Genomic DNA, 13,018 nt, shown 5'->3' on the forward strand with positions numbered 1-13,018 from the left:
GCACCGAGTGGGGTGACAGAGCCAGGAGGGGCTGTCCCCAGTTAGTTAGGTTAGGGTGAGGAGCTAGGTAAGCTCGGGTGGCAACTGCAGTGGTGGAGGTGTGCAGGTGGGTAGACCTGCTGGGAGAGCTACACGTCGCAGCCCAGAAATTGTGCGAGGGCACCGGGAGATGAATCGGGGGAGTGAGACCCCAAATTGAGAAGCACCACAGTTTGGTCAATGGGAATTGGTTTTTAGAACCCATAGTGTAAGTTGGCCAATGGATTGGCAGGGAGAGACCCCGGGTAGTGTAAAGTGTGTTAAAATCATTTAGAGGATAGTTAGGATGAAGGATCTCCTCGCACCATCTGCATCCACTCACCTGAGGTGACAGGTACTCCACACCATGCCATGTTTAATTATTTTTGATGCAAATGTTTGGATTGTGAGACGCATCATGACGTGGGTGTGACATTGTGCTTTGTGTTCCATCTCTTCCTCCTTATGAGGATTGATGATGAATTGGGTGATGGCAAATTGTGGTTAGAGGGATTGTGGTGACGAATTTGGTATTGGAGAAATATGGGGAGACGAGACATTAGCGACGAATTTGTAAATGTGTAGATTTTGTACAGATGGGGTAAGGGCAAGGGTAGTGTAGGTGACGGGGGGGTGACGTACGGTAGGGACGAGCTTTCTCATTTCGCCCTCCGTACGCATTTCGCCTTGCATTGCCTTATTGATGTGTACCCTTGTGACCTTACCCCTCGCTCATTTGTCTTTCCCCTTTTGTCTCCCACATGACCTGTGCGCCATTGGGTGCCGAGGGGAGCGTGCGTGAGTCCTCCATTGTGCGCCCGGAACTCTCAGAACCAGCTGTCTGCATCGATGCACCACATTATGGACCACATGCCTGTGGCCGAGCACCACTTATGGACCCCATGGGTTGGGGCATGGCCCCTCTGCTGGAACCGGCCATGAGGGCCCGAAATCTTGCTGGCGGACCTTGGCCACAGGGCACCGATGCCCCACAGGTGAACCACACGTAGTCGGCCCTGTGGGCCATAAATAAAGAAAATAAAAAGGACACATTGGGCACACTTTATTGCAAATAGGCCGCCAGTAAGAAAATGAAAGAATGACAACATCTGGAAGACCAAATAATAATAACCAGCAGAGGGAGCCGAAGAGCAAGAGATCACCTGCAGGGTTAGGGGTTGTGGATTTATTTTTTTATTCTTGAACAATGGTGACTGCACCGATTGGTGCTTGGGTGTGTATTGGTGCGTTTTTAGGTGCTTTAATGGTGCATTGATGCAGAGCAGACTGTCTCCCCCCCAGAAAGAACAATCACAGGTCCTGGGTTAGTTTTGTAAATAAAAATAGCGTCATTGTAAATAATGCTTCCCACCGTCAGTGTATAGTTTGAAGACCATTCCGCAATTCGGTTAACTGTGGGCGTAAGTCTGTTAGGCAGGGTGCAATGGAGCAGCGGGACACATTTATTTATGTTTTAAAACTGTCGCACTCAGGGTCAGGTTAAAAGTAGAGGGAACTACACCTACGTGTCACACTAAATAAAAGTTGTAGGCCCGGGACGTGCCTAAGAGGAGGAGGGTGCAGTGTTGCGGATATGAGGCCTGTATTTTTTTGATTGTGTAAATGATTATTATTGTTATTCTGCGCCCCCCTACCTCCGGAGCTGTGTAAAGGTGAAAGGGCATCCCATAATTAGTCCACAAGCATACACGTCAGCCAAATAATAGAATACCCCTGTTTGATAGTTATCTCTTATTCTGTGTTTTAGAGTAAGGCTGTGTCTCCCATTAATTGAAGTACTCCATTGCACCAGTGAAAGAGAATAGATCCCCTTTCATTCCCATCCCCAAAATCCCCATTCCTTTTACCTCCCCTCTCGTGATTGCCAACCCTCGATTGCCAATTACCTCCCCTCCAATAACCACCATTGACCACGAGGCAGGGTCGGAGAAGAAAGGCGTGTCTCCACCTCGTCATAGAGGGGAAGAGGGGCGTGCCCGCCCGTCGTCATCAAGGGCGGAGCGAGAGGGTCGCGTGACCAACCAGGGCCGAGGTGAGCACACCGATGGGCGTGTTCTGAAGGCCGGCGGCTTGATCGCTGGAGGCGCTATAAAAGGCGCGCACGCAAGAGAGAGTCGTGAGGAGTCAGTCAGTGGAGTCGGTGGTCAGTTGGTTGCGTTGGTTGCGGTGAGGAGTCGGTGGTAAAGAGTGAGTGGACCAAGAAAGAGTTGAGGGTTTGGACCAGACGAGTCGGACAAGGCCTGGCAAAGCACGCGACGTCCACAGCAGCCACAACAGCAGCTTGGGGGCCTGAACGGCGGTTTGGAGCAGGGCCGTGAAGGAACGGCGGCTGCTAAACGCGCCGGTTGTGCTGCAGGACCCCCTTGGACCTTCCTCTCCCTCCCGCCATCCACCTCCTGCCTTTCCACCCTTCTTGTGTACGTGAGTTTGTTTTGTTTGTTCTGTCCCTGGGTTAATTAAGTCTGTATAAGCTAATAATTGCACTGTGTCTCTGATTCTTCTGTATATTATTTTATTATCTTTCCTTCTCCTTGGTTACTTTGAGCATGTAAATAGTAGGAATAAATTTAGTAGTATTTCCAACCTTTTTGTCTTCTTCTTCTTCTTCACATCCGTGTCGCCTTTGTCTTTTCCCTATTGAATAGCTGCGGTGCGATCCGGCCAACGTTTGGGTGGAATCGGGGTCTAATCGGGGAGTAACTGTTCGGTCGCGGTTGGACCATCCGCTCGGCCCATCATACCATCTAAACCGCGATCAGTAACAATATTATCCCGGAGCGTTTGCCCAGGAAAGGCGAGAGGGGGCGTGGCCCAGCGTCCTGGCAAGTTGAGGGCGAGCCTGCCCGGGCATGCCCGGGCGTCCCGACCGAGGCCTGGCAAGTTGAGCGCGGGCCTGCCCGGGCGTCCTGGACGAGCCCGGCATGGTAATCGCTCCGCGTCCTTGATAGGTGCAAGGCGATTGTGAAAACCCAGCGGTAGCCGCTACAATAGCCTATTTTACTCCCAGTGGTCCCAGGAATACCCACCCAAAATATCGTTGCGATCGGTTGAGCCGTTTTTGCGGTACCTTCGAACGGACGGGCGGACATTTGGTGAATTATTGTAAGATGTAGAAACATTGTATAAACTTACATTGTAGACATGGGCATTCGCCAGATACATTTCAGAGGGGGGGGCAAAAAAATTCAAAGGAGGGCAAAAATTGTGACGTCCTGTTGAAGCCCCCAGGCATTAAGTACCGTACACAAACACAATAATTAACCACACCTTTCCCTGAAACATACATCATTCGGTAAATTGGAGCCTACTAAAGTGTATAAGAAGGAATTTGCACAATTTCTTTGTGAGATTTTACATTAAAATCGCGTTTTAAGGTGGAGTGTGCAACATCTAAAAGACCTGCTTTTTATTGTTTCTTTTAGTTTTACGTGCTTCACCGTCAGGGAAGAAGGGGAAAGGTCCGAGGAGGGGTGCAGATCCTCCCCTCCCCTCCCGCAACTTCCCCTTTGGACGTTCATGATTGTAGGTAGGCCTATGGGGTCTAATGTTGTGTCATGCCCTGCTGTAAGCTAGCGTTGCTTGCGCAGTTGCTTACTAAAATGGCGGCCGAGCACGCCCTTGGACTTGGTAATACCCTTGCACCGGCTTTGGGGTTAGTCCAAGTGGTCAAAAGGCCCGTACCTGTAATGACCACGTACAGGTTTTTTATGAAGAAAAGACAGAGAGACAGAGGAGACAGAGGGAGCAGAAGAGCAGAAGAGCGGAAACTTGGTAACCCTAACGTTGTTCAGGCCCGAGCCTAGATCTACTGCAATCTACCTACCCCAGAGGTATAATAACATGATTTTTACTCATTCGCTGAAATTCAATAAACAGACACAACCATGAAAAATATTATTTGCAAAGTAAAAGAAATACATAATTTTTTCATCCGTGGCGGTTGCTAAGAGTATCAGACGAAATTTAGTCAAAACATTCACGTCAAAACTTGCGTTTCATAATACGGCGCGTCACCATGGCGCCTTGCAATATCACGTGATTAGATATCCCTTTCGTTCCTGTAAAAAAAACCATGGTCCACATAGCATTAAGCGCAACAGAAATATATTTCGTGTCGTCAGCACAACAAGGAAAAAGATAATTGTTCTTGCATTATTTAAATGAATTAAATATATAACTGAGGAAAATGAGAGGAAAAATAAACAAATGCGCGATGACGTCATGACGCATTGCACGGCACAAAATTCAATGTGTTCGCGCCACAGAACTCAAATAGACGTCTATTTGAGTTCTGTGGTTCGCGCGCTCTCTTCAGGAGGGAGTGTTTGCGCGACGTCACAACTCACAACAAACAAAAAGAGCCGATCACGAGACGAGACGACACTTGCGGCCCCGACACGAGAAGAACAACGAGAAAAATGATGTTGCGCTTTTACGTACTTCCAGTAACTTTGCTGGGCTACCTCTTCATTTGCTGCTCAGGTGAGCTCGCATGGTGTGCACTTTGACATGAATTTTGCTAAAACGTGCATGAGACAGCAAAATACGAGGCCGTTTGTGAAAGGCTTGTTACAAATACCGGTAGTTGTTTTCATTATCTTGTCCGTTTTTTTAAGTGCAGAAGTTTGAGTTCGGCTCGTGTTGCTTTTGTGCGTCACGTGCTACAGACCCGGTCATCAGGTCTTCAGCTTTGTTTCGGGATCCCTAACCTTACCCACCCTCACCCCTACCCACTTTCACCCCTACCCACTTTCACCCCTACCCACTTTCACCCCTACCCACAAGCCAAAAATTGTGCCCACATCATGAATGTGAAAATCTCCGCTTTGTGGGTGGTGGACCATGGTCATGTCCTGTGGAGCTATCTTCGAGAATATTCTGAATTCAGGATGACCAGCTCTTATGAAAAAGGGACACTGGGACAGGATCCGTGGGGGCCACCATATCCCAACGACTTAATTTTCCCCTTCCCTCCCCAACCCAAGGGAGTTTACATTTTACCACCTTGGGCGAAATCCTTGTTAAGGTATATATCAATGTTAAAATAGATTATCGTGGCGTTTTTACAAAGCCGCTTCTAATTACAAAAGTAATAACACTGATGATAAGACCATAAGATGAATGATATTACAAAACGATATTAATACTGACAATATTCCCCCTCACCAAGGGGTTTTCCTCCTTGGACAACCACCGTATTAGTGTATAAATTAGTTTGTCGTGGTGTTTCGTGGGGGCACCCCTACTGGAAGTAAAATAATATTATAAACTATAAACACGTACAGTCGTGGCCGAAAATATTGGCACCCTTGCACTTTTTTCAAATAATGCACCATTTCTTCCAGAAAATTGTTGAAATTAAAATATATTTTGGTATTCACATTTGTATTTCTTTGGTTTGTAGTGGAACAAAACAAAAAAAGCTGAAAAAAACTACTAAATCTTAGCTTATTCCACACAGAAATCATAAAATGGCCCGGATAATATTATTGGTACCTTTTAGAAATTGGTAGAAATAATTAGATTTCAAGCAGGTGATTCTCCTTTACTTTGGAAATGAACTCACCTGTGGTGAGTTGCAGGTGTCTGCAATAGAAAAATCACGAATTCGACCAGTTTGAATAGAGAAAAGGAGTCATTCTGCTGTTTTGTGTCACTGTGTGTACCGCAATGAGCATGGAGAAAAGAAAGAAAACCAGAGAATTGTTTGAGGAGGTCAGACACAAGATTGTAGCCAAGTATGGATAATCTCAAGGCTACAAGTCCATCTCCAGAGACATTGATGTTCCTGTGGCCACCATATGCAATGTTATCAGGAAGTTTAAGGCCCATGGCACTTTAGCCAACCTCCCTGGACGTGGCCACAAGATAAAACTTGATCGAAGATTGCAGCGAAGGATTGTTCGTTCGAATGGTGGAGAAAGCGCCTCGATCAACTGCCAAATAGATTCAAGCTGACCTTCAGACACAAGGTTCGACAGTTTCAACTCGCACCATCCGTCAGCAACTCAATGAAAGGGGGTTCTATGGTAGGATCCCACTGCTGCTGAGAGATAAAAGAAAGCCTGACTGGAGTTTTCCAAAGCACACCTGAACAAGCCAAAATCCTTCTGGGAGAATGTCCTGTGAACAGATGAGACCAAATTAGAGCTTTTTGGTAAAGCACATCATCTCTATGTTTACATAAAACAAAACTAAGCCTTCAAAGAAAAGAACACCTTCCTGACAGTCAAACATGGAAGAGGTTCAGTGATGTTTTGGGGTTGCTGTGCTGCCTCTGCCACTGGGTACCTTGAATGTGTACATGGCATCATGGAATCAGGAGATTACCAAGGCATTTTGGAATGTATTGTTCAACCCAGTGTCAGAAAGCTGGGTCTCCGTCGAAGGTCATGGGTCTTGCAGCAGGACAATGACCCCAAACACACTTCAAAAAGCACCCAGGAATGGTTCAAGACAAAACGCTGGACTGTTCTGAAATGGCCAGCAATGAGTCCAGATATAAATCCCATTGAACACCTGTGGGGAGATCTGAAAACAGCAGTTGGGAGAAGGCACCCTTCAAATCTGGGAGAACTGGAGCAGTTTGCACAAGAAGAGTGGGCCAAACTGCCAGTGGAGAGGTGTAGGAAGCTCATTCATTGCTATAGGAAGCGCTTGACTGCAGTTATTTTGTCCAAAGGCCGTGCTACCAAATATTAAGTTGAGGGTGTCAATAATCTTGCAATGCTATTTCTTTTTATTTTCTTATTTGAAAGGATATATTAAGTTCTGAATCAAAAACAAAGGTTCTGTAATATTAACTGTGAAATAAAGAATTGTGGAGACCAAATACTTTTGTCAATTTCAACTTATTTTTAGGGAAAATTGTGAGTTATTTGAAAAAATTACAAGGGTGCCAATATTTTTGGTCACAACTGTATGATTACCTTTTTTATAAACGATCACTACTACTGTTTAACACTAAACTGAAAGGGACGTTCTTGAGGCATTATATGCTTATCGCATACAAGCCTAGATCTACTGTAATCTATATACCCCAGAGAGGATGATAAAATGACCCTTCCTGCTGCTCCCGTAAAGAGCGGGTACATAAGAGTATAAAAAATATGGTATGCAGGATATGTTGGCTTTTTCTATTTTTGTGAGAAGCTTGAGTGTTCAAACTACCTTTTACTTTGTGTTTTCATTTTATTAGGTCTCCTATAGTCCAACGTTTGTTGTTTTTGTCGTTGTTTAAGATGCTGTGCCAGTTACGGGAACCGAGTCCTGGGGCTATACCACAGTGAGACCTGAAGCACATTTGTTTTGGTGGTTGTACAAGGCACAAGATTATGAAAATTATCCTCTGATTCTCTGGCTGCAGGTATAGCACTTGCATTGATTGTCCTTCCATGGCTTTGAAAATAATTTGTGATGTTCTCTCATGAAAAAAAATGTAAATACAGTATAATCATTAGAATGCAAAAATGATGTTTCGGTGCTGAGTGTCATGTTGTTGGGCACATTTGTGAAATACAATCTCCTGGTGGCTGCTTATTTAATCGTTTTCCATTGCCTACCATAAAGAGCTCACCGAATGTGTTTTACAGGGTGGACCAGGGGCATCGGGATGTGGCTTTGGGAACTTTGGTGAAATTGGACCCTTGGATGTCGATCTGAAATACCGAAATACGACCTGGGTAAGAACAAGGTCAAGTTTCATTTTTATTTTGTGGATTAAGTAGGAAATGCAATAATTAAACACTTGCTTCATATTGCCATATTTTCTCGATGTATAAGTCAATATCCCCCCCCACCCCCGGAAGTCTGGGCCTCGACTTTCACTCAGAATCGACTTATCTATGGTTTAAGACATTGAATTGCATGAATGAAAAAATTTGCAAAGTGTGATTTAAAAATAAATAAATTGTATAATTGTTAATTTAAAACGCACATTTTAGATTGGGTGAGCAATTAAATGTCAATGCGCTCAATGATGCAGGCAAAAATATCCAAACAATAACGAGCATGCACGCCCCAATTACGTTTGCTCCACCCCTTTCAATCCTCATCATATGTATCCTTCCTTCATATGTCGTCTCAAAATGCCTCCCGTAAAGTCACGCAACTCCAACACGGCAGCTTTTAAGTTGGAAGTTAAGTTCGCCAAGGAAAATGTTGGGAATATGGCTGTGCATAGGAAATATGGTGTAGGCGAGAAGAAATGTGTTCGGGGCTGGAAAAATGTAATGTGCTATGAGCCTGTACTGATAATTATTCTGTACCTTGTTTTAAATACTGTACTTCAAAATGATAACAAACATGTTTTAAAACTATTTACATTCCTAATTTATCTAATATATTGTTCCACAAAGTAATTCAAATAATATGCACAAAAGAGGTCATTAATATGCATGACTCTGGAAGTACTGTACGCAGCGATGTGTTGAGTGTCAGGTAGGAATTAACACCTCTATTGTTTTGAATGACATTTTTGATAACCACCATAGTTGATCTAGCTTTGCCTTGTACTCCAAATCGACTTATCTGTGAATGAAGGGTTGAAAAATGAGGAAATCAGCCAATTTGACTTGTACTCCACATCGGTGTATAGGCCGAAAAATACGGTGTCAATAAATTGTGATGAGAGCTCATAAAGGTCCGGGTCATTACTTGGTGAATGTAGCGTGAACAGTACTGGACTAGATTAGATGCCTATGTCTAAACGACAAAGCTACAATCTTGGTCTTCAGCAGACCCCCTTCTATGACGGGTTTTTGCAGAATAGCATTGCATTCAGTATACTGTTGGCAGGATAAGTATATCAAATTACCTTTTTGTCCAATGGCATGATATTGCTTCGCTACGCATGCTCATCCCTTTTTTCTTTTCTTTTTTTAAATACTTTTTTTTACTTTTATCTTTGCACATCACCAATACTTTGTATATTTTTGTGTATTTTAGCTACAAAACCTTGTCACCATAGATCCACGAAACTGCCATTGCATCCGTCAGTTGTTTATCATAAAAAAATGTACGGGGCACACACAAAAACCCATGAGTGAGGATTTGAAGAGCTTGCTTCTCAGTTTCCATGACTTGGTATCAAAATATATGGTATTCTTTGTTGTATTTTCATGTACAAATGTGTCAGACCACCAGATTCTTGTACCAGATGCTCAAATTATGGATTTAGAGTTCTACCTGCAGCATTAAAGTACCAACCCTGTACCTCCATAAAATAGCAGGGTTTGGTCAAATTGGGCAATTACAAATTCATGAAAACGAAAATTTAAATATTCATGTGTTACCCAAAATGTCAAAGTTTTTCAATTTTTCATGCCAGGAAATCTAGAAAATTTCGCAAAAAATACCAACCAGTAATTTACAATCAGAATCAATGACTAGGGTTCTAAAGGTTTTTTTCAAGCATGATGTTGGACAAGTAAAATAAATAAAAGTACCATAAGAGTTATTGGCCGAGTGCCAATTATTTTTTTGGCACCTTGCCAATATTCTGTATTTTTCACTTTTTTTCCGAGCAAATAAGTTGTGACCAGCACTGATTTTAATTGGAATTTATGGGAAACAAACACGCACATGTTTCTTCTACTACTACTGTATTTATTATGTACAGCATAATCTGCATTGAATCTTCAAGCATAATCTGCATTGCAACTGTACACAAATACTGTAAATCATCGCCCGCCATCTGTACGCTAGCCCAAGCTGTCATGCCAAAATGTCAAGGCAAAATGACGAGTAGGCCTACATGTATAGAATTTTATTCTGTTTAGTTGTTTAGTTCTGTCAGTCGATGTTTAGCGCATCTGGTACAAGAATCTGGTGGTCTGACAGAAATGGTTAAACACTAGCCGTATAGTATTCCAACAGTTATTGTGTGGTTGATGTTTCACCATTTTTACATGAAAATACAATGGTTTCCTTTGTTTTTTCTCTCTATCAATGTTCCTTAAGAAGATTTTATTTTATTTTGTGTGTAGCATAAAATATGATTGTACACTATTATGTTTTATGTTTGTTCAGTTTACCTTTTTAGCAATAATTCTGCATTTAACACATTTTAACACGTACCATTCAGACCCCGGCATATTTTTGCAGCTCGAGGAACTGGCTCCGAAGGCAATTGCAACCAACATACAGGTCCCTTAGTTAGTTATCACAATTGTTTAAAACCAGAGTAGTCCTTTCCCTTTGTATAGTGGGTTGATTGTGTGAGATTGCGTTGGTGAGGGTTAGAGAGGTATTTTCCCCTTTTTCTCCCCATATCCTAAATAGATATAAGTTCTGCACCTCGTCAGTTTGAAGCCTCGTGACTCAGGTAAACGGTTGTCAGATGGAGGACCCTGGGGTAACCTGGTAGTCCAATTGCCACTCTCGGATAATTAACAACCTGCCATGATATGAAGTTATTCGTGCTCGCTTGCCTCAAGCCCAGTAAGTCCGAAGGGAACTGAAGATTCCCCTTGTAGTAAACCCAAAACCCATGGCAGTAACAATATAATACCTTTTATTTTTATTCTTAATTTGCTGGCATCACTCACTGTTTGGAGACTTTGGAGGAAATGAAGAAAAATCTTGCAGCAGTGAATTTATTTACACAGTCCGAAGATGGCGTTGAATTAATTAATAACATACTCGATTAACCGCATTTTTGTCATTTATTTTAATCAGATGTTATTTGGTCGATATACTATGTCTGGGTTACAAAGTGCTATTTGTGCAAGATAATTTTTTGGATGCCATGTTCATTTGACATACAGATAATGATAACTCTGCCATAATTAAATGTTTGCATACTTCTCAAATGTGTGTTTTTGAGGGGATTCTCTGTTTCGCATTGTGTGCAGTTGCAGGCAGCGAGCTTACTCTTTGTCGACAACCCAGTGGGAACTGGTTACAGTTATGTCACGAACAAAAAAGCTCTGACTACAAATGTTGAGGAATTGGCTGCAGACATGATTACATTGTTCCAGATATTCTTTAATACAAACCCTGATTTTCAGGTACGTTTCACATCGCTGATAGTATCACACTATTTGTAACGGACCGATTTGTAGGCACCTTCCAAATTCATGATGATTATCTCAAGACTTGAGTCCCCAACTAACTTTCCAAATAATACTGGTTAATTAAATGTTTTCATATGTGTAATTTGTGTCAGCTGTACGTATTCATCAAGATGTTTGTGCAAGCACGATACTAAATGCCCTTGGGGGAGCTGTGTAGTTATCTGAACAAAGTTTTAAATAAACATAGAGCTGTCTCCTAAAACATGTTTACTCTCTTCCAAATGTTAAAACTCCCAGCTCCTATGCATACTAATAATTGTGCAAACAAAGCCAGATGCTCGTTACCTGTGCCACCAAAGGTGGGTGGAGGTCTTTGTGTTTGTCTGTCTGACCAGGATATCTCAAAACGTTGTGGACAGGTTCGGACAAAATTTGGTGGACAGGTTGGGAGTGTGTGATAAGGATGACTTCATTAGATTTTGATGAAGATTCATCTCCAGATCTGGCTACTAGAATGTTTTAAGTGATTCATCACCATTCAGAGATGGGGCCAAAAATGATATACACTATAGCATGATGCACTACATGGCCAAAAGTATGTGGACACCCGAACATCACACCCATATGTGCTCGTCGAACATCCCATTCCAAAATCATGGGCATTAATATGGAGTTGGTACCCCCTTTGCTGCTATAACAGCCTCCACTCTTCTGGGAAGGCTTTCCACTTGATGTTGGAACATTGCTGCGGGGATTTGCTTCCATTCAGCCTCAAGAGTATAAGTGAGGTCGGGCACTGATGTTGGGCGATTAGGCCTGGCTCGCAGTTGGCATCCAATTCATCCCAAAGGTGGTTAATGGGGTGGAGGTCAGGGCCCTGTGCATGCCAGTCAAGTTCTTCCACACCGATCTCGACAAACCATTTCTGTATGGACTTCGCTTTGTGCATGGGGGGCATTGTCATGCTGAAACAGGAAAGGGCCTTCCCCAAACTGTTGCCACAAAGTTGGAAGTACACAATCGTCTCAAATGTCATTGTATGCTGTAGCATTAAGATTTCCCTTCACTGGAACTAAGGGGCCGAGCCCGAACCATGAAAAACAGCCCCAGACCATTATTCATCCTCCCCCAAACTTTACAGTTGGCACTATGCATTCAGGCAGGTAGCATTATCCTGGCATCCGCCAAACCCAGATTCGTCCGTCGGACTGCCAGATGGAGAAGCGTGATTCATCACTCCAGAGAACGCGTTTCCACTGCTCCAGAGTCCAATGGCGGCGAGCTTTACACCACTCCAGCCGACGCTTGGCATTGCGCATGGTGATCTTAGGCTTGTGTGTGGCTGCTCGGCCATGGAAACCCATTTCATGAAGCTCCCGACGAACAGTTGTTGTGCTGACGTTGCTTCCAGAGGCAGTTTGGAACTTGGTAGCGAGTGTTGCAACCGAGGACAGACGATTTTTTCATGCTACGCGCTTCAGCACTCGACGGTCCCATTCTGTGAGCTTGTGTGGCCTACTACTTCGCGGCTGAGCTGTTGTTGCTCCTAGATGTTTCCACTTCACAATAACAGGACTTACAGTTGACTGGGGCAGCTCTAGCAGGACAGAAATTTGACAAACTGACTTGTTGGAAAGGTGGCATCCTATGACGGTGCCACGTTGAAAGTCACTGAGCTCTTCAGTACGGCCCATTCTACTGCCAATGTTTGTCTATGGAGATTGCATGGCTGTGTGCTTGATTAATTATATATACCTGTCAGCAATGGGTGTGGCTGAAACGGCCAAATCCACTAATTAGAAGGGGTGTCCGCATACTTTTGGCCATGTAGTGTATCTCAAAAGGTTGTTGACATTTGAATGAAACTTGGTGTACAGGCTGGGTGTGTGACGAGGAAGAATCGATTTTGGTGAAGATCCAATCTAGATCTGAGAATTTGTTTTAACTTTTGAAAGCAATTCTTC

At 43.4% G+C, this 13,018-nt stretch overlaps 1 protein-coding gene across 1 annotated transcript in view; it reads left to right on the plus strand.

Annotated features, from left to right (window-relative positions):
* The first annotated feature begins 4,268 nt into the window (after window positions 1-4,268).
* Window positions 4,269-13,018, plus strand: part of SCPEP1 (serine carboxypeptidase 1) — a 40,188-nt gene continuing 31,438 nt past the window's right edge. The window contains exons 1-5 of the mRNA XM_068127120.2: window positions 4,269-4,289; window positions 4,329-4,521; window positions 7,281-7,405; window positions 7,632-7,721; window positions 10,893-11,048. Of these exons, the coding sequence (XP_067983221.2) occupies window positions 4,458-4,521; window positions 7,281-7,405; window positions 7,632-7,721; window positions 10,893-11,048 (435 nt within the window). The 5' untranslated portion in view covers window positions 4,269-4,289; window positions 4,329-4,457. The remainder of the gene's footprint in view (window positions 4,290-4,328; window positions 4,522-7,280; window positions 7,406-7,631; window positions 7,722-10,892; window positions 11,049-13,018) is intronic.

Source organism: Myxine glutinosa, chromosome 10 (genome assembly GCF_964187855.1).
Source record: "Myxine glutinosa chromosome 10, kmMyxGlut1.1, whole genome shotgun sequence".
In the NCBI taxonomy this organism is placed as follows: domain Eukaryota; kingdom Metazoa; phylum Chordata; class Myxini; order Myxiniformes; family Myxinidae; genus Myxine; species Myxine glutinosa.